The sequence below is a fragment of the Vipera ursinii genome, assembly GCF_947247035.1.
Source record: "Vipera ursinii genome assembly, chromosome: 6".
Taxonomy (NCBI): domain Eukaryota; kingdom Metazoa; phylum Chordata; class Lepidosauria; order Squamata; family Viperidae; genus Vipera; species Vipera ursinii.
Window position 1 is genome coordinate 9804305 of NC_139515.1, and position 22452 is coordinate 9826756.

Here is a 22452-nt window from a genome sequence, read left to right on the forward strand (position 1 = left end):
AATTTTTTATTTATTTACAGTAAATGTTCAGTTGATACCCAAATCCACATCACTGGAAATAAACAATAACCTTCATGCTCATATTCCCAATGACATCTGAGAAGCAGCTGCAACTTTTTGTCCCACGTGGCTCTTATTAGAAAAAAAAACACATTAATATATTCAATTAAATTAGGATACCAGTGCCTGAGAGAAATGAACGATGAATGAAGTCTTCTCTGACTTGCTATGAATGAAGAAATGAATGAAACAAACTATCCTGGAAGTGCTAAACGTACTTATTCTTTGCAGCAAGAGGGCAGCAGACAACACAGAGCGTCCTCGATGCTGTCAAAAATAAATGACACAATATTAATTATGAAAAAGAATAGTACTTCACTATTTAACTACCAATAATCGGTAGGAACTGCAAATTGCCTTGATGAATTGAGCTGGTTTTATTGCAAGAGCCTGAGTTGCAATGCTTTGGAACTTAATGGATTTCTTTATATCAGAAGACTCCTTTATAAAAATGCCAAACCAGTTTTGAATCCTTTCCCATATTCCAAGTAAGGAGTGGGACATACAAGCAGGCTAGTCTTGAAACCCTTGGCATTTTTCCCCTCTTGCTTGGACTTTCCTAAGAGATATTCCATTCAATAAAGCTGTTTTTAACGACCATTTCATTCATTCATAAATCTGGATGTGACTTCCTGACTAATTCATGTTTGTGTCTAAGTTCATTCATACCTGATACTTCCATGGCTTAGATACACATGTAAAACAGGTCCAACTGGGAACTGGCTGGGTAAACAATTGTTACCGTAATTTAGTTCTTCTTGAGATGGTTCTGTGAAGAATTCAAACTGTGACATCCAGTATAGGATGGAGGGGGATTTTTCAGAATAGCACTAGCAATAGCACTTAGACTTATATAGCGCCTCACAGTGCTTTACAGTCCTCTTTAAGTGGTTTACAGAGTCAGCCTATTCCCTCCCCGAACAACCTGGGTCCCCATTTTACTGACTTTGGAAGGATGGAAGGCTGAGTCAACCTTGAGCTGGTCAGGATCGAACTGCCAAACTGCAGGCAGCCAGCTGTTAGCAGAAGTAGCCTGCAGTACTGCATTCTAACCACTGTGCCACCATAGCTCAATATTAATGTCTGACTCTGCTATATTTCAGATTTTCATATATTTCATATTACATATTATATATAGACACTAATCTTTTACCTCGGGGTGAGCAGACTTCAGTCTTCTGGAAGCTACTCTTTAGAAAAAAACTAGTTCCCCCCTTGTATCTTATTGCAAAAGAGAAAGGCAGAAACCCTATCAAGTCAAGCGTAATTCCTGATGCCTACTTCCATGTACTTTTATGTGGTTTCCCACAACTTCTGAGATGTTTCCCCCTCTACTTTCCAATATAAACAGCCAACATTCCTGGATTTTGATGGCTTCAGCCAAATCCTTAGCCCTGTTGACCTTGTTTAGCATCTGGGATCTGTCAAGGTCAACTAGGTCTTGCTGCTTAAGCCACAATTCTGAACCTGGCCACTGTTGGTGCATGTCAGCATTCCAGCAAACCACCATAACAAAGAAGATACGGCTATGCAAATTCTTCAGGTCTGGCTTTGTATTCTGTGCCAGTACAGATTCTTTCACACGGGTGCACCCCTCAATCCAGCAGAGATCAAGGACCATCGGGTCCCATTATTTTGCTTCTCAATATTTTGCTCCACTGAATCATTTAGCGTGCAATCATGAAACCTCAGGGGAGAAAATCATAGAGAAAGGCTGCGGGTGTATTCTTTCATTGCTAAAATGTGGAAGGGTCGAAGCAAGGAGAAATTAACAGTGAAAGAAGGCTGAAGCAGACAATCTTTCCAAAAGGCCATTAGTGACGCCTTTAACATTCGTACGAGTGTCTTTCTTGCAACACGTGGGCCTGTCAAAAAATTAGACGAGAGCACCAATCTTGGGGAAGCACCCTGACGTTGAAAGCTTAATGGACTCTTTCAATTTCTAGCAACAAACACACTCAATATTTGTTGGAGAGTTATGTAGGGAAAAAAATTATTTTAAATAGAGTAGAAGAACAATGGTTAGGTTAATGGATGGCTGGTGCTTAAGATGATATTGCTTAATAAAGTTCCTGGTGGGCAGCTCAATGAAATGAAAGCTGAAAAAAAAACATTCGAACAATGAAACTATTCCTATTAAGGGCAAGAAATAGACCAGCTAAGTTAAAGGCCCTATACCTCATTTGACTATTTCTATTGTAAGACCAGGGACGCGGTGGCTCAGTGGGTTAGGATGCTGAGGTTGTTGATCAGAAGGTCGGCAGTTTGGCGGGTCGAATCCCAAGTGCCACGTAGCAGAGTGAGCACCTGTTACTTGTCCCAGCTTCTGCCAAACTAGCAGTTTGAAAGCACGTAAAAATTCAAGTAGAAAAATAGGGACCACTAAGGTGGGAAGCTAAGAGCATTCCGTGCACCTTTGGCGTCTAGTCATGCCGGCCACATGACCACGGAGACGTCCTCGGACAAGCGCTGGCTCTTCGGCTTTGAAACAGAGATGAGCACTGGCCCCTAGAGATGGAAACGACTAGTACACATGTGCGGGGGAACCTTTACCTTTATTGTAAGACCTCAATACTACAGCAGCATTGGGGGAGAAGAAACGGTCAAGCATAGCTCCATTAATGTTTTTCAAAATTACATGAAATAAGACATTTCCTTGATAGGAAGTTTTTGTTTTTTGTTTTAATTGTACAGCTTTCCTCAAACTTGCAGGAAATGTAAATATTTAAAATGGAATAACAGAATAACAGAGTTGGAAGGGACCTTGGAGGTCTTCTGGTCCAACCCCCAGCTCAGGCAGGAGACCTTATACCAGGGGTCTTCAGACGTGGCCCTTTTATGACTTGTGGACTTCAACTCCCAGAATTCCTCAGCCAGGCACACTGACTGAGGAATTCTGGGAGTTGAAGTCCACAAGTCATAAAAGGGCCACGTTTGAAGACCCCTGATCTATCGGATCTATGAACCCTGCAGCAAATAAAAGGGAAAGGATCAGGCCCAGCAAAAAATGAAAGATCTCTTGAAAATACGTTTAATAGGTCTTACTCTAAGGAAATTGACTACATTTTCATCCTTAAAAGTACATTTCCAATGCATTTTTATCACTTATTTATAGAGCTGTGTGAAGCTTCGGTGGAGAGGTCTGATTTATCTCCAAATGGAATCACATTTCCAATCAAAGGATCACGTTGAACTAGATGCCTTCAAATCAATCTGACAATTTACACATGCAAAGCTCTCTCTCTCTCCCCCCCCCACCCGAACCAATTTAGAAAATGGAATGATTTGGAAATCGTTAACAGTATTTTAAAATTGGATCCTTTCCCCCTACTTAATCACTGATTTGGGAGAGCAGATTTCCTGGATTTTCAAGCAAAGGTTCCTATTAAGTTCATGGTCACAAGAATAAATCGAAATACAACTACAGTTCTGTTCAGCTTCACTGTTACTAAATTTGTATGTTCTCCACTAAGAGTTGCTTGCAGCTTGACTGCCTCCTAGAATGGAATGCTGCAGTGGAGTAGGGATGGGCTATTTCTAGCATAAGTAGAATGGATGCTTGCTCAGATGCTCATCTAGCTTAGGCAATGGCAATAGAGCTGGACTGGAAAAAGGGAGGAGGAAGATGATGGTCCTGTACGGTAGTTGATCCTTGCCCAACATAGACCAAACGTGGACTAAACAAAGGGCTGAGGAGAAAAGCTGAGAACCTGCCCAGAAACTCCTAAGGCCTACTTAGGTTCTACTTCCAATACACCAGAGGTCCCCAACCTTTTGGGCACCAGGGACCGGTTCCGTGGAGAAAGGTTTTTCCATGGACCAGAGGGTGCATGGTTTTGTATGCTGCCTGCATCTCAGGGATGGGGCTTTGCTTGTTTGTGCGGACTAATTGCTGGGATGCCGCAGCCCGGTCCTGGTCCAGGGACCAGGGGTTGGGAACACCCGCACTACACCATCTGGCTCTCTCTCCTTCCCCTCCTTCCTAGCAATCTGAGAGCAAAAGGAGCTGTCCATGGTGCTGCTGATGTTTCTGGAAAGAGACTGAAAGAGAACGTTCTGATTGGCACAACGGAAGGATCTGGAGGATGTGGTCAAAATCATCAAGAAGGCTGCCAGTGTGATGGAAGCCCCATTCAATTTTTAGGTGGGGTTGTGTTTTTTTTGGAGGACCCTGTGTGGACAACCCTATGAATCAGCAGTGGTTAGTCTCTACCTGACTTCTCATTGCTTCAGCTTCTAGACTGGAAGCCGCATACCCAGCGACAAAACACAAGGCGCCAGATCAGGGAATGACAGCTACATAGTTAAATAGCTAATCAGCTAAATAGCTAGCCAGATAGATAGATGGTTGTATGGATGTATGGATAGATAGATTATAAGATGATAGATAGATAGATAGATAGATAGATAGATAGATAGATAGATAGAAAGAAAGAAAGAAAGAAAGAAAGAAAGAAAGAAAGAAAGAAAGAAAGAAAGAAAGAAAGAAAGAAATAGAGGTGATAGATCAGGGGTCTTCAAACTTGGCCCTTTTATGACTTGTGGACTTCAACTCCCAGAATTCCTCAGCCAGGCACGCTGGCCAAGGAATTCTGGACGTTGAAGTCCACAAGTCATAAAAGGGCCAAGTTTGAAGACCCCTGTGATAGATAAATAGATTATACATAGAGAATAGGATAGACTAGACTAGACTAGACTAGACCAGAACCAAATTGAACTGAACAGAACAGAACAGAACATATTTTTTTTTTACTGGAATAGAATAGAAAACATCAGAACTACTAGATAGACAATAGATAGATAGATAGATAGATAGATAGATAGATAGATAGATAGATAGATAGATAGATTATTTTTTTCCATTTAGTCATTCACCAAAGGACATTATCTAAGAGCAAATACTGTAGACATAACAGCCCTTTGCTGAAGCCTAGTCAGTTGATAAGCTGAGAGAGTTAAAAATAATAACATTAGTTAGGTTCAGGATTCCCTCCCTTCATATTTTTCCCCCTGCAGAATCAAATTAAGTGCCTGATTATTTTATGGCTAAAAAAAGGTCTCATCTCAGATTCACTGGTCTTCCCTGGGCTTGTTTAAGAGCGATACAGCAGCACTGTTCACTGGGTTTTTGTTCTGTTCTTTTGTTTAATAAATGTGGGTGTTCTGTTGGACCATGCGCCCATGGTCTGGAAATGAAGTAGGGGACGATGTAAATGAATTCTGCACATTGTTATGATTGGGAGAAATATAATGGTTCATAGCTGTCAGTTATATAAGGATACGAAGTAAATCCTACACACACACACACACACACACACACACACAGAGAGAGAGAGAAACCCAAATACACAAACACACACACACCCCTGCCCTGTATTTTATTTCTAGAATTTCTGTTTGTGGGAAACCATTTTAAAAAGTCTTGATCTTAGCTTTTAAATTTCCAACTTTTTCTACTGTTGAATACATTTTAGTTTTAAGGTTTAATGTAGATAGGAACATACACAATAAATATCACTCATGTTTTAGTTTGCGCGATAGGTCTGCATGAGATCTGATCTCTACAAAGATATGTGTCTGTATAAAGAAAAAGAAAGAAGAAAAATGTTTCTTTTTCCCCCTCTGTATTAATAAAAAGTTAAACACATGCTTCTTTTTAAAATAATTTCTGTTTTAGCATTATTTCAAAGCAAATTACTATATTTTTCAAAGAGAGTCAGCCACAGATTCCACTGAGGCTCCTAAATGCATTGATTTTTCAGTTCAGGTAGGCTATATCACTCTAAATCTTTTTAATACTCTTTAACACGTTTGAATGATGTCTTTACATTTCAGAGGAGAGTGGAAAACTGGGAAAAACTATGTGCATAAAAGGCAGATTCCCCCCCCCCATTTCTTTTGCCACCAAGTCAAATTACAGTACATCCCAATTATATGAGACAGAGGAACTTGAACTGCTTTGGGATCTTGTAGATAGCCCAAAATGAATGGAGCTAGTCATGAGACTTCATGAACACATCCTGGTAAGTTCTCTTGTCAAGGTGTTCTGTACCAGCCTGCTACCGGCCCTGCAGAAAAGGCAACCCCTTTATAAATGGCAAGAGGCTGGAATGACGTCTGCCAAATTTATTACTTAAAAAAACAAACAAGACACGTACCAAGATACAGGAGCTTTGAAACACTATCTGAGCGGTTGCTTTCAGCAAACCAGCCCTCCCCAAACATTCCCTTTATAAAGAGTTCAGGGCGTGGCCTCTCTCTGCCTCCTTCCGAGAAGCCCCACAGCCTTCCTCTGTTTACTCCTACTTGACTGTCTCCTGCGTCGGGCGTCCTTGAACAGGGCCAGCTGTGGGTCATCTTCATCCACACTGTCAGGCTCACACAGCTGGGTCTCCATGGTGACCAAGTGGGAGGGGCCTGCCTGAGGGCTATCATCAGCAAGATCTTCAACCCCCTCAGCAAGGTCTTCAACACCCCCCTCCTCCTCTGATTCGTCCGACCCAACTGCCGAACCCACAGGCTGACCCTGAATCACAACACAAGGATACAGAACCGCTTGCTGCAGTCTTATTCCAGAAAGCTTTGTTTCCCAGCTTCCCAGTCTAATCCAGAAGAGGGATAGAATCAAGATCATGTGACGTATTAGTACCTCTTAGAATATTGCGTCAAGTTTTGGTCAACATGTTATAAAAAAGATGTTGAGACTCTAGAAAGAGGGCAGAAAAGAGCAATAAAGATGCCTAGGGGACCGGGGGCTAAAAGAACGTTTGCAGGAATTGGGTATGCCTAGTCTAGTGAAAAGAAGGACTAGGGGGTGATATGATAGTAGTCTTCCAATATCTAAGGGGTTGCCAAAAGAGGAGGGGGGGTGTCAACTTATTTTCCAAAGGACCTGAAGGCAGGACAAGAAATAATGGATGAAAATGAATCAACGAGAGAAGAAACCTGGAATTAAGGAGAAATTTCCTGACGATGAGAAGAATTAACCAGTGGAACAGCCTGCCTTCAGATGTTGTGGGTGCTCTATCACTGGAGGCTTTTAAGAAGAGACTGGACAACCATTTGTCTGGAATGGTATAGGGTCTCCTGTCGAAGCAGGGAGTTTGGACTAGCAGACTCCAATGTCCCTTCCAGTTCTGTTATTCTGTTATACTGGGATTTCTTTGTGGTTTCCAGTCTAAGTTTTAATGAGATTCATCTCTGCTATACTTTTTGAAATGGCCCAAAGTCCAGCAAACACCACTTCCTAATGCAAAAAGTATGTTTTTCAACAGCCCCATCACTATTCATAAGCAATCCTTGGCATTATTAACCATTCCATTCATTTGCCATTTTTGTTACATGCCTTTGCATTTATGCTTTATTCCAAAGAGCTCCTTGCTAACTATACTCTGGCTTTCAGAGGAGTTTCCTTCATAGTTAACTGTCTCTATACCACTGAGAAGTTTAAAGTTTGCTGTTTTCAGCAACATAAAGTTGTTGGATCTTCAACAAAAGAGTATTATTTTGGCAAAGAGATAACACAGAATGTGCAAGGTGCTTTCCTAATTGGTTACCCCATAATCCCCACAGAGATCTGCAGGAAAATCCCAAGGACATTAAAAAAACAACAACAACCAGGGTTGTATAGTCCTTGAATTAACTCACATTTGGGCAAGTTTCTAATTTGAAGAATTAACTGGAGGCTTCACAAGCTGGGTATTGTGCCAAGAAATAAATCAGATGGAAAATAATTCTACCGTATGCTAACAAAAGCATGAACAGTCTCAGCTAAACACTTTTAAAAAAGTTATGTAAATTACTTCCTGGGTTAAGAATAAGTTCCATTCCTAAGTCTGTGTTTAACTTGAATTTGTATGTGGCTCAGAACTTGTACATACAGATTGTTACTAAAATGGTGGACGGGGTTTTCCTTTCTTGAGCTGGCAAACTCTGAAACCGTGCAATGTTTTCATAAACATTTGAAGACAGGCTGTTTGTTAAAAACACACAGCTTCAGGGGGTTCACGAAGACATTGTGTAACTTCAGTAGTTCATTGGATTGAGGAAGGAGACGGCCATCGGCCATTTTTAGTAATAAGCAGCCTCTTCATAAGCACAACTTGACCTGAAGTTGGATGCTCTTAACATGGGGACTGCCTGTACTGACTAAGCAAATCTTTTAATATTATTTCACAGTAGATTATTTCACAGTAGAAGTCCTGCTTCACTCAAATGAATAATGTGAGAAGAAAGGAAGGAATTTGTTATGCATAGAAGTGGAAGGTCCTCTGGAGACATTCTGTCCAGAAAGATATAAAATACAAGAGTCCTTCACAATGTTCTTGCTTGATAGCAGTCCAACTTCTGCTCAAGTATCTCCAACTGTCTGCCACTTGCTAAGGAAGAGTATCCATGGTCAATCAGCTGAAACCATTTAGTAGTCTTTTCACATATTGGTTCCCTGCAACTTCTACCCTATGTTTCTAGTCCTAACCTCTGGAGCAACTGTTTTCAATGGCCTACACAGGATGCCTTTCAATTGTTTGAGGTCCATAAGGACCATTGTCCCCCTTTCTTCTCCAAGCTAAGCACAACTTTTTCAACTGTTTATGAGATTTGCAAAAGTAAACTAAGCGTTCATCCGAATGTGACGGCTAAGGTTAAGTTAAAGTGGGGTTGGCCCAATTTACGTTTCAGCCGTTGTTTAAACATGTCTTGTGAAGGGAAGGCAAAACCAAATTGGCGTAGAACCATAGAGTGCCAAGACCAGAGAGGTCCGGCATATTTTGATAATCTCACGTTCTGGGAATCCTGGAATTGGGATTTGTTTGCTCAGATTTAGGGTTCAACCCGTTGTGATATAACAAGCAGTTTTCACACTGAGGGTGAAGGAGGCTCAAAAGAATAAAATATTTGTGCTCTTGACTTTCTATATTAGACAGAAGGTGCATTGCTATAACAAGTGCCAGTTTAATGTAGAAGATAGAAATCTAGAACCCAGGAGACCATCACTTCTAGTTCTCTTTTAGGCTTGAATGCAAGTGTTTTTGGATGAATCGTTGTCCTTCCACCCAACTTATCTTGCAGGGTTGTTATACGGAGGAGCATAAGAGGCAACACCCCTTGATGTGTACAAAATAAAGGCAGGATATACACTGAGTTGCAATAAGACAACTCCAGCGTATATTTTGAAACCATCTGGGATAGAATAATACTTTAAAGGAGCACAACAGTTAAAAAAAAATAAGATTTTACTCAGTTGCAATTCTCAGCTGATACGGCACAGAAGGTGGGGGCTTAGGGGGGCTGTTGTGTGTATGCCTGGGGAGAATGTGTGCTGCAGGCCAACGACCCTATTTACTTTCTTACCTTGATGGAGTGGTTACCATGGAAATGGACTCTCAAGATGTGTTTTTTTCACTTCTGGAAGTCTAGCAAATCCCACTCTCTTTTTTTCTTTTTTCTTCAAAAGAGGAGAATAGGTAGAGATCAAGATGGAAAATATGCCCCAGCCAACTTTTTTTTTTAAAAAAGAGCTATTGAAGTAAAGTGGCTTATTTCCAGAAAACAAAAATAGTTCCCCAGTTCATGTGTCAGTGGAACTCAGCCATTAAATACTGTTGTATAAATTAATTTCTGCAAGATCTTGTCTGCTTAACCAGCTTTATGGAGCAAGTCTTGTGCGTTTTGTCAGGTTAGTCATGAGATTGTGAGGAGAAGACCACTTTTGTTTTCACACCTTTAACTCTGAACTATTGTGATTCAAGAAAAAAAAATCAGTCTAACAAGGTCTTCAAATGTGGGTTATAAATTTCTGTGGGACGCAGAAGGTGAATTTTTGTTGGCTTATTTCTGTTTTGCCTTTCCTGCAAGGAATTAAGGTGAGATGTGGGTTTTTCACAATTTATGAAACCTGGTGAGGTTTGGTCTGGTTGAGAACGGGCCCAAACTCATCCAGTGACTCTGATGGCTGATCGATAACCTTGTAATCCAGAAGTAGGCCAGGTTTTTTGACGTTAGGGATTACATTTTCCATAAATCCCAGCTAGTATGACCAATCACCAGAGTTATGGAACCTTGCAGTGTAAAATCACACAGCCCAGCCCCAAACATTAAACTATGTCCTTGCTGAAGGACTTTCTTTCAAGAAAGATTTTTATCCAGACAAAAATGATCATTTTCACAGTCAGCTTCCACTTTAAAATCTAGTCACCGCGGGTCCTTTATTATAAAGGATGGTCCTTTATTTCAGAAAGCTGCCCTTTAGATTTATTTATTTAATTTATTTATTTATTTATTTTAAGCTTTGCTCTTGTATACCCTTTTGTGAAGCCAAGTTAAAAATAACATAAAATAAAAAAGTTATAAATAAAATAAAAATATTTTTTAGCCCTTATGAACTTGCCCCCCAGATCTGCCATTTTTTTTTTCAGGTTTGCCATTCACTTTTGTCCAAGAAAATATAGTCACTCTATTTTGCAATACAGCTCTCCATACGTCTTCCTTGCGAAAAAAGGTCTTGGAAAGAGCAACAAAGTCTTGATTGACATCTTGGTGCCAAGGAACGGCCATTTTAAATGAAGCCAATGTGGGCCCAGTCTTTTCTGACTCTCTTGGTAAATGCTGGTTTGGAGACAAAATGTCACCTCTTTTGGACTGGCCTTTTGGAAAGAATAAATAGCTTGGGGAAATTGGCAAAGCCTTTATTTCATTTCCAGGATGAGAAGACAAGCAGCTGTTAAAATAAAAGATGTTTGCTCCAAATATAGGAAAGCAGGTTACTGTTTTGTGGTGACTGGTTTTAAAGTCTTTGCTAAAACCTTTGGAAGTGTAGCTAAAAATACACACATATATATATATATATTATATACATTGGCTCGCATGTGGTCATTTCTACGTGCAGATTTCATTTCTTAACTCATAACCTTTATTTTTTAGTAGTATCTTTAATGACTAGAAGTGGCTTGTGGTGACATTTGTTATTTTAGCTGCCTAGACTGTTTGCTGTATTTGAAATGTTCATACGGCTAGAAAATAATATTTTTTGAAAATCCGTATCCCCTCAGATGGCTTAGGGTAGAGAAAATCGGCATTAAAATAAAGACATCTTTGAGCTGGAATGAAGCTTTTTTAGAATTTTTCTGGGAATGGGGAGGAATATTTGAAGGTAGAGTGAACCACTTCAGAGACATTCTGGAATTAAATAAGGAGATAAGCAACCTAGAACTAAGGAGAAACTTCCTGACAGTGAGGACAATTAACCAGTGGAACAGCTTGCTCCATCACTAGAGGCTTTTAAGAATGGACTGGACAGCCACCTGTCTGAAATGGTATAGGGTCTCCTAGAAGACCTCCAAGTTCCCTTCCAGCTCTGTTAGTCTGTTCCTCCTCCTCCTCCTCCTCCTCCTCCTCCTTTTTAAGAAGAGACTGACAGCCACCTGTCTGAAATGGTACAGGGGCTCCTGCTTTAGCAACGGGTTGGACTAGAAGACCTCCAAGGTCCCTCCCAACTCTGTTAGTCTGTTAATTTTCCAGAGAGCTACCCTGAAGAGCAACAGAATCTCCTGCTTCCACAATGCTGAGAGTCAGGCATGGGTTAAAAAATGTCAATCACAATCACATGACCGAAGACCCACATTTTTTTAGAGGGCCATGATGGACATCAAAGGGGTGGGGCTCTGACTGCATGCTTGTGGCTGCCCTCTTGAATTTCCTTTATTTTCCTTATTTATTTAATAAATTCCCTCTATGAGATTTGTTTCCAACCTTCTATAAAGAAGAACGGTAGGTAGAACAATAGACACAGTGTTTATATCCTCCCTGGAAGAAGTGTCCAAGTAAAGTACACGAAGGAAAGATGGAAATCTGAACCACCTCTTGCCAAGTTCACCCCAGTTTATTTGGTCTGGGCTGTTAAGAAAGACTTCCACAAATATTCCACAACTACAAAACCCTAGTTTTACAGCAGGTTTACCTACAGTATAACTCTATCAGAAATCCATCAACTTATTTTTTCAACACTTCTGACGTTGCATGAGCAAAGAAACCAGGAGCTGCCTTCAAACGGAAGCAGAAGTCTTGTGTTCAAGTACCACAAATGAACTCACTGAGTTTCGCTGTCGATCCTGGACTGGCAAATCGAAAGTGACAAGCAGTGTGTCTGCTTCCTTGTACCGAGATATTGGATTGTGTCTGTTATGTCACTTTCTGAGTGTCTTCCCACAAAAAAAAAACCCCTGAGTTTTCCATCTCTGGCATGGTAACCATCTCTGATTTTAAATGACTTGACCTGACTGAGATATTTATAGTTCATCTTGCTGTTATCTCATTTATTAATTTATTTAGCCTCTTCTTTGTCTCGGACCCTCGGTTTGAGGAGTGTTTGAGGTCAGGTAGAATTCAACTGCTTTGAATCAAAAAAATATATATCTTACTTGAGGCAAGGGAGGACCTAACAGAACTAGATAAAGCCAACAGCGTCTGTTGACTAAATGACAAGACAAACAACTGCAAATGCCTTTTGTTCTATTTTGAGGTCTGGCAGTACAAATCAAGAGGTAGCCAGCAGTTCCACTGAAATCCAAGGAAATGTCAGGAAAACAAACACAGATGCTGCTTCGCAGGGAAACAGGCAGGATTAGAAGAGACAGGTAGATTGGTGAGCCATTTAAGAGACGATGCCAGATGGACTCTTTTTTGTCTCTCTGTGTAGGAAGAGTTTGCTTTCTGGAGAAATTAGCCAAGGCAGGGAAAGTTAGGCAGTCAAGTTCTCAAAGAAAGTCAGATCCAGATTTAACAGAATAACAGAGTTGGTTTGGGGAGGGGGGGAGGGTTGGGTTGGGTTGGGAAGGGGGGGAAGGGGTGGGGAGGGGTTGTTTTGTTAAAGATAAAATGTATTGAAAAACTTTTCAATAAAAAAAAAGAATAACAGAGTTGGAAGGGACCTTGGAGGTCTTCTAGTCCAATCCCCCTGCTCAGGCAGGAAACCTATAAAGTTTCAGACAAATGGTTGTCTTTTTGAAAAGTTCCAGTGTTGGAGCACTCACAGCTTCTGGAGGAAAGTCGTTCCACTGATTAATTGTTCCCACTGTCGGGAAATTTCTCCTTAATTCCAGGTTGCTTCTCACCTTGATTAGTTTCCATCCGTTGCTTCTTGTCCTGCCTTCAGGCACTTTGGAGAATAGCTTGACTCCCTCTTCTTTGGGGCAACCCCTGAGATATTGGAACAGTGCTATATGTCCCCACTAATCCTTCTTTAATTAAACTAGAGAATTCCAGCAACTGGTTTTTTAAATACGTTTTAGCCTTCAGTCCCCTAATCATCTTTGTTGCTCTTCTCTGCACTTAGATTTATGCAGAAATTTGAAGCCGGCTGTCTCCAACCTGGAGATCAGAGGCGGTGCATCAATTCTCAAAATCTGGTCACTAGTGGCCAGGTTAATTTGCAGACAGGAGAATTGGCCCTATACTGTTAGATAGAGAAAAGTCTATTTTGGGTGTATATTCATCAGATTCGGAGCTATCAAAGCAGGAATATCCCCAAGGGATGATCTGCAGGACTCTGATCACACCATCGCGGCCAATTTCTTAATTTTTTTTACTACATCCTGGAGGCAGCCCGCAGCAAAGGATGAATAATTGCAATGCATTTCTTCTTGCTAGGTTTTTCCAGCTGTACTCCAAGATCCTTTTACTGGTAATGAAGTGGTTCCCCTGACCTCCAGTTCTAAGAGTGCTAGGAGGTGGACATTGTCTCATGTGATTCTTCTCCACACCAAATGGAGAGTCTTCAAGAATACTGAGTAACTTCGTCTCTGAGAAGAATGTTGATGTTTAGGGTCTCAGGTTAAAAGCACACCATTGTTAATCCTGCTGGGATGCATTTTGTAGTAATGCCACAATTAATATTTCTGCAGTTGGCCCACCCCACAATTTGGAAGGTAATCCGAGCACAAAGGTACAATTTGACACAGAGATGGCATCTGGATTCAAAAAAAAAAAAAAAAGATGTTGACTGAGCAAGCAAGCTGGTTGCCAGGCTCATTTTTTTTTCTGCTTTTAGATTTCTTCTTAATGTTGATCCTTCCTCAAGATGCTGTACGCGACTGGATTTTTCATGCTCGTCTAGGTTAAAAATCATCATATAAAAAATGAGGACCGCTGGGGAATTAAACCTGCAACTCTTTAATTTTAGTCTGTCCTTCTAACTACCACTTCATATCCTCCTTTTTCTGCACCTCAATACAATTCTGGCAACAATTCCCATAATACCCAAGCACCAGCCATTTAGTGATGGATGAGGATGTTGAAAAGAGCTGCTGAATGCTTCTAGAAACCTCACTTGAGGAAGGCAAATATCTAGACTTATTAGGAGTGACCCTGGATGATCATCCAGGCCCTGAATAAGTATGCATAAAACCAAATTACATACCTATTAGCTGAATCTGCTTTTTCTGTGCTTCCCCATATGGCTAAAAGAAGAGCATTTTATAACTTTATGACTTATTTGCCTGAAGGAAAAGGACTCTCATTTGAGATACAGACAATAGTTGCTTACAATTTTGCCCTATGTAATAGACTACAATTGTCCACAAATCCGATAGAAAGGTGAAGACGGGGCTGTGATCATGCAAATTACCAATTTTTAATATGTATTGCACATAATAAAGGCAGGATTTTGATAGCACCATCATGGTTGCCACAATGACTTTTTTTAACCACACTTTGAATAATAATAATAATAATAATAATAATAATAATAATAATAATAATAATAATAATAATAATAATAAGAAGAAGAAGAAGAAGAAGAAGAAGAAGAAGAAGAAGAAGAAGAAGAAGAAGAAGAAGAAGAAGAAGAAGAAGAAGAAGAAGAAGAAGAAGAAGAAGTTGGACGGGACCTTGGAGGTCATCTAGTCCAACCCCCTGCTAAGGCAGGAAACCTTATACCGTTTCAGACAAATGGCTGTCCAGTCTCTTCTTAAAAACTTCCAGTGTTGGAGCATTCACCACTTCTGGAGGCAGGTTGTTCCACTGGTTAGTTGTTCTAACTGTCAGGAAGTTTCTCCTTAGTTCTAGGTTGCTTCTCTCCTTGACTAGTTTCCATCCATTGCTTCTTGTCCTGCTTTCAGGTGCTTTGGAGAATAGCTTGGCTCCCTCTTCTTTGTGGCGGCCCCTGAGATATTGGAACACTGCTATCATGTCACACCTCACCCTTCTCTTCATTAAACTACACATACCCAATTCCAGCAACCGTTCCTTATATGTTTTAGCCTCCAGTCCCCCAATCATCTTTGTTGCTCTTCTCTGTACTCTTTCTAGAGTCTTGACATCTTTTTTACATCGTGGTGACCAAAACTGGATGCAGTATTCCAGGTGTGGCCTTACCAAGGCATTGTAAAGTGGTATTAGCACTTTACGTGATCTTGATTCTATCCCTCTGTTAATGCAGCCTAGCACTGTGTTGGCTTTTTTGGCAGCTGCAGCACACTGCTGGCTCATATTTAAGTGATTGTCCACTAGGACTCTGAGATCCCTCTCACAATTACTACTATCGAGCAAGGTACCACCTACACTATACCTGTGCATTTGATTTTTCCTGCCTAAATGCAGAACCTTACTTTTTCCACCATTGAATTTCATTTTGTTAGATAGCGCCCAGTGTTCGAATCTGTCCAGATCCTTCTGTATCTTAAGCCTATCTTCTGGAGTATTGGCTATTCCTGCCAGCTTGGTGTCGTCTGCAAATTCGATGAGTTCCCCATCTATCCCCTCATCCAAATCGCTGATGATGTTGAAGAGCACTGGGCCCAGAACAGAGCCCTGGGGCACCCAACTACACACTTCCTTTCACGTAGAGGCAGTTCCATTGAGGACCACACGCTGAGTACGGCCTGTCAGCCAGCTACGAATCCATCTGGTGGTGATGCTATCTAACCCACATTTTTCTATCTTATCAAGTAGTAGGTTGTGATCTACTTTATCAAATGCCTTACTGAAGTCCAAGTAAATTATATCTACAGCGTTCCTCTGGTCCACATTTCTCTGCCCAACATATTTCCAAAATACAGTCATTGTTACTATTTGGACAGGCTTCCTACAATGTACAGTATATAACTTTCAACTGGATTGTGAGTATTCTGCTAATAAAACATCTAGTAAATCTCCTGGTACCTGTACCAAACATTTTGTGCTATAGAACAGAGAGGGAATGTGGCCTTTACAAGGGTGCTGTACTCAGTGACTCATACATATTGTGTGAAAATCAAGGGAACTTGCATATGTATAACATTCTGCAAAATTAGGCTAATGTTATGAGTACCTCCAAGCAATTCATCATCTTGTTTGCCGATAATGTCAAAAGTTGCAAACATTAAAATTAATGTTTTCATCATCGCAAACTGCCCTTCACCGTGAATCATTGATTACCTGGCCACATCCAATCAGATGATTTCCCCAATACTTTGCCAAAGCTAATTAATCCATCATCTGTTTCTCTCTTTTGTGCAAACATTGAGACCTATTGAATAATTTGTACATTCATTTGCAGTGATACCTCCCCCCCCTCAATTTGGCAACAAGCAACAAGAGAAGTAATTTGGCATTGTGTGTACTATAGTAAAAATGAGCTGCAATTAAAATGCAAGTATGATGTAGCTAGAGAGATATACAGAACAGGAGTTATCATGAACTTAAGTTGTGTTTTTATGTTATTTGCTGCAAAAATCATTCTTTTTTGTTTCCAGAAGTTAGATAGGTAGATACGTAGCTAGGTAAATAGGTAAATAATAGATAGATAGATAGATAGATAGATAGATAGATAGATAGATAGATAGATAGATAGATAGATAGATAGAATGTTTACTTATCTTTTAAATTGGGCTTCAGTTGTTATTATTTATTGATCCATTATTTTGGCTTATTTCATTTTAAAATGCTATTTCCAGACAAATGTTTGTGTTGTGCAGTGAAAGACACCTTAAGCTAAACCACAAGAATAAGTGGAGTCTAAATATCTGAAAGAGCATTAGAACTTTCTAACATGGGATGGCAGGATCAAAATAAGGGAGCAGCAACTAATCATTTGAATAAGAACAGTTGAGAATCTGAAGGATTTGCTTGAATATTCCTTATAGCATTTCAGTTAAGCAACACTTTGGAACCCAGACAGATTAAGGTTGAATGACTGTTTTTAATACTGTTTACTGCTATAAAAATTCCTTTTATCAACTCACAAATTACTCTTGAATAAGATTTCAGGAAAAAAATTTCTGAACTGATCTCTGAAGATTACTGAAAATGCAACAGAAGTGAATTGACTGTGTGTGTGCATGCACACACATATGATGAAAACAGAGACAATACCTGAATCAACTATATTAACTTGGAAGTTAATGGAGAGAGCCAGTTTGTTGTGATGGTGAAGGCATCAGACTAAAAACTGGGGGACGGTGAGTTGTAGTCCCACCCTAGGCACGAAACCAGCTGGATGACCTTGGGCCGGTCACTTTCTCTCAACCCTGGAAAGTAAGCAATGGCAAACCACTCCTAAAAACACTGCCACGAGAACTGCAGGGACCTGTCCAGGCAGCCTCTGAGAAGGGGACATGTTGAAGGGAAGAAAACACACAGATATCGACACACGTGTATGTGACGAATGCAGAGGAATGAAAAAGAGCCAGATCTGACTCAACTACATTGACTTGGAACAGCATGTTCTTCAAAAGAAATGCTTCCTACTGACTCCTGCACATACCTTCCAGTGGATTTTCACACCATGCCACACCTGGAATTCGTGGCTACTTCACTGCCCTTCTTCTCCATCTTTCCTTCTCTAGACTCCCCAAACCATAACCATTTTCTAGGGAAAGCATCAGAAGAGGCTGATTGTTTACCTGTAAAGTTGACTTTGAGCAAATAATCTTTGTAGAGCTTCTTGCCATCCAAATGCTTCATGCTGTCGCAGAGCTTGGTAGTGTTTGGACACATTGTCCGCTGCATTTTATGCAAGGCGTGGGCCATGACATACACCGCGTTTACAACAAACATGATCTTGGATTCTTGTTCGTAATTGGAACTGTTAATAGACAAATGCTTGTCACAAGCTTTTTTGTGGGTTTTCCGGTTCTGAAGGCTGCACTGGAATTTCTGCTCCCAGAAATCCTTAAACCAGGGATTGCGATGGTTAGTATAGGGGGTGAGACTCTGGAAGTATCTGTCAAACTCTTTGATTGGATGGGAAGCAAGCTCTAAGGTGATGGCCCCATTGGCAACATGTTCGTTGCCCTTGACCACACTCTCCTGGGCTCCCCAGCCATCACTGGCCACCCAAGTAAAGGAGACATTGAACCGGTTGGCTGCAGCGATGAGTTCCCGAGAGTCATCGCTACGCATGAACAAGACCACCACTTTTGCGTTGGGCTTCTGGAGGAGTTCTTTAATGACGCTGTCGTAGGACTTTCGAATGTTGGATCGGCCGACCTTCTCAGAGGTGGCGATGCAGATGTTCCTTAGCCGGGCTTCTTGTTCAAAGGCTTCTATCCCTGTTTCTCCATAGTCTCCTTCCGAGGCAACCGTGGACACATACGTCCAGTTAAAGAAGCGCAGAATCTCAGCCATGGCTTTGGCTTGATAGAAGTCAGGGGGCACCGTCCTCGCAAAGTAGTCGTACCGGCTCTTATCGCTGAGCTTGGCACTGGTGGAGGCGTAGCTGATCTGAGGAATCTGGAAGAGCCGGAGCAAGTTTGCAACCTGGAAAGAGAGAGAGAGAGAGAGAGAGAGAGAGAGAGAGAGAGAGAGAGAGAGAGAGAGAGAGAGAGAGAGAGAGAAAACAGCATTAGGATGCCTAGAGAAGGTCCACCCTCTTTCCAGGAGTGGATCCAGAGTTCTGTGAATGATCTGAACTCTTCTGGATGACTCTGGGGCATCTCATAGGATGCCAGCCCCAAGATGTAGATCTGATCAAAAAAAAATTTTTTTTTACTCTAATTAAGACTAAAACTACTTTTATTGAGATTGGCTATGGTAACAGAAGATTGCAACTCTGATTATGATTTATTATGTGAATTAGAGAGGTGTCTGGTGCATTTTCGCATTTTACTCCTTTACTGTTTGGGCTTAACCAATGTTTTCCTTCCTGATGCTTTGGTAAAAAAAATCTCTCTCTCTTTAGCCTTACATATGATAGAATCCAAATTACACCTCATTGTGCTGTGCAAGAAAGCAACATGATTCCTAGCTTGCGTGCTTTTCCTTCCTTCCTTCCTTCCTTCCTTCCTTCCTTCCTTCCTTCCTTCCTTCTTTCTTTCTTTCTTTCTTTCTTTCTTTCTTTCTTTCTTTCTTTCTTTCTTTCTTTCTTTCTTTCTTTCTTTCTTTTCCTTCCTTCCTTCCTTCCTTCCTTCCTTCCTTCCTTCCTTCCTTCCTTCCTTCCTTCCTTCCTTCCTTCCTTCCTTCCACCTGCCTACCTACCTACCTACCTACCTACCTACCTACCTACCTATAAAATTTCAGAACTACAGTTTAAGAGAGATAAGATGACATACCCATTTGAGAAGAATTAATGAATGGGTAAGAATCAGAAATCAAATACAGTTTTTAGCAAAGCAACAAAGCAGAAGTCTTGGTTTTATCATCAAACATAATTCAATAGCCATGTTCTTTCTTCTTACGTATAACATTTCTGTTTATTGTAGTTTGCTTCTCAGCAGCAGCAAAGGGGAGACCGAATAAGATTAAATGTACCCATATGGTATTCAGAAACTGTAAATTAGCTTACCATTTTGTACAAATCTAACCGTTGAACTTTGAGAATTAGATATTCCTTTGCTAGAAGGCAAATTATTGATTATATTGAATCAATGATTGTTCAATGAAATGCTACAGTATAATCAGTTTGGGCTCAGATGTTGAATATTTAAATGAGTATATCTGCATTTCTACAAATGTGAGAGTTAAATCTTTTAATTGCATCACTAGGCTATAATAAGATGTTATCCCTGTGTAACAGATTCTCTCACATTTGTGCCTGCAGGGAAATAATTGAGGCAAAAATATCCTCAAAAAATTGAAGTGATGGCTGTTTAAAGTTACCTCCTGCCTCATCCATCTCGAAAATCGCACTGCAAAAAAAAAAAATGATCTGAATATTCATGACCGGCCATTAAAACCCTCCAGGAAGGTTAAAGAGTCTTGTGATGTCATCAGCAATCCGAGCAATCAGATGAGATGCCTGTAATCCTTGTATGGATTGTATCGGCTTGCGGGCACTTCCAGCTGATGAGTTGTTATCTTCCAGCAATGTCTTCTGGCTCTTTGACTGAAGTATGTGTTGACAGATGGCCGATGAGGCAAGACAGAATGACTACTTAAGCAGGAGAATTGCTTTGGGTAAGTCTCCCTCTGAGCTGTATTTCCTTCAAACGTTCTTTCTGCTAATAGCAGAAATCAAAGTTTTGGATGTCAGCTCTTTAATATTTAAATTTTGGAAGGCCCCAGGTTTGATCTGCAGGAACTTCTGTTAAGTAATTTTAATCCTGCTTGGAAAGATCTAGAGATCTTGGAGAACATGCAGATTTTGAAACTAGTGACCCGAATGAAGCATTCTTCTGAGCCAACAGTTAGAAGTTTCATACTTTCTTGTAGACGATACTGAGATGTTATTTTTTCCCCCTATCTGTGCAACTGCAGGCAACCCTGGAAATGTTTCATCACCAGGCTAGGTGACCTCCTCTGCAGGACTTCAGTTGAAGTGTCTTGTTTCAGTTCGTCTCCACGTTTATTGATATCTATCATGTGGCCAGGTGGTTAGTGAGTCTGGAACAAAAATCATTGGCCATGCCACCATATGTTACAGACACAAATTCATCAAAGTCTGGTATTCTGCCAATGGTTCAATCAACCAACATATTGATTTGGACAGCACATTAAAAAGCAGAGACATCACCCTGCCAACAAAAGTGCGAATAGTCAAGGGCATGGTTTTCCCAGTTGCAATGTATGACTGTGAAAGTTGGACCGTAAGAAAGGCTGAGCGCCAAAGAATTGAGGCCTTTGAACTATGGTGCTGGAGAAGACTCCTGCGAGTCCCTTGGACTGCAAGGTGATCAAACTGGTCAGTCCTAGAGGAGATCAACCCTGACTGCTCTTTAGAAGGCCAGACTCAAATACTTTGGCCACCTAATGAGAAGGAAAGACTCACTGGAGAAGAGCCTAATGCTGGGAAAGATTGAGGGCAAGAGAAGAAGGGGACGACAGAGAATGAGGTGGCTGGATGGAGTCACTGAAGCAGTAGGTGTGAGCTTAAGTGGACTCCAGAAGATGGTAGAGGACAGGAAGGCCTGGAGGAACGTTGTCCATGGGGTCGCAATGGGTCAGACATGACTTCACAACTAACAACATTGATTTGGAGCTGTATCAACCAACGGCAACATTGACCATCTCTTCCCTTGGTGACCTTCACTTGACATCACCAGCTACTCACACAGCATGTCATATGACATGACCAGCTGGTCACATGACCCACATGACCACATGAGATCAAGAAAAGTGGAGAAGACCTGAAACAATGGCTTTATTAATAGAGAACCGGCAGCTCTCATTGGTTGGCTAGGGATCTCCAAGTAAAGCCTCCAGGGTAGATGTGCGATCGGCTGAAGCATCTCTTTGCCAAACTCTTTGAGATCCCTTACAGTGAAGGCAAGATGGAGGAATAGTCTGCTGGATTTAGAGTGCATTAGGAATCATTTAGAAGGGACGTGATGGCTCAGTGGGTTAGGATGCTGAGCTTGTCGATCAGAAGGTCGGCAGTTTGGCGGGTCGAATCCCGAGGGCCGCGTAACAGAGTGAGCGCCTGTTACTCATCCCAGCTTCTGCCAACCTATCAGTTCGAAAGCACATAAAAAAAATGCAAGTAGAAAAATAGGGACCACTACGGTGGGAAGGTAACAGCGTTCCGTGCGCCTTTGGCGTCTAGTCATGCCGGCCACATGACCACGGAGACGTCCTCGGACAAGCGCTGGGTTCTTTGGCTTTGAAACGGAGATGAGCACCGGTCCCTAGAGTCGGAAACGACTAGCACGCATGTGTGGGGGAACCTTTACCTTTACCTTTAGGAATTATTTATTCAAATTATTTGCAAATGATGGTGTTGGAAGAAGCCAGTCTTTCCTCCAATGTGTTATGTCAGAATATGCTCCTGAACCTGTTGACAGAAATTCAAGATGGCGATGTGGGATTGCTTTAAAATAAACAAAGCCCCGTGTCTGATAGAATGTTATCTGGATTCCCAAGAGACAGGGGCCGCTATCCAGAGGAGCAAGGAACAGGACAGATACTGTAGTAAGTTTGTGTGAGAGAAGGAGGATGAAGACAGCTCCTCCCTAATATAACTTTAATGATGCAGCCTAGGAGAGA

At 41.1% G+C, this 22452-nt stretch overlaps 1 protein-coding gene across 2 annotated transcripts in view; it reads right to left on the bottom strand.

Moving 5' to 3' along the window:
• GRM3 (glutamate metabotropic receptor 3) overlaps nt 1-22452 on the bottom strand; it is a gene marked incomplete at its 5' end in the record, with an annotated part of 38055 nt that overhangs the window by 12242 nt on the left and 3361 nt on the right. For both annotated transcript variants that reach the window (XM_083366255.1, XM_083366254.1), the window contains one exon: nt 17937-18792. In XM_083366255.1, coding sequence (XP_083222381.1) covers nt 17937-18792 — 856 coding nt within the window. The remainder of the gene's footprint in view (nt 1-17936; nt 18793-22452) is intronic.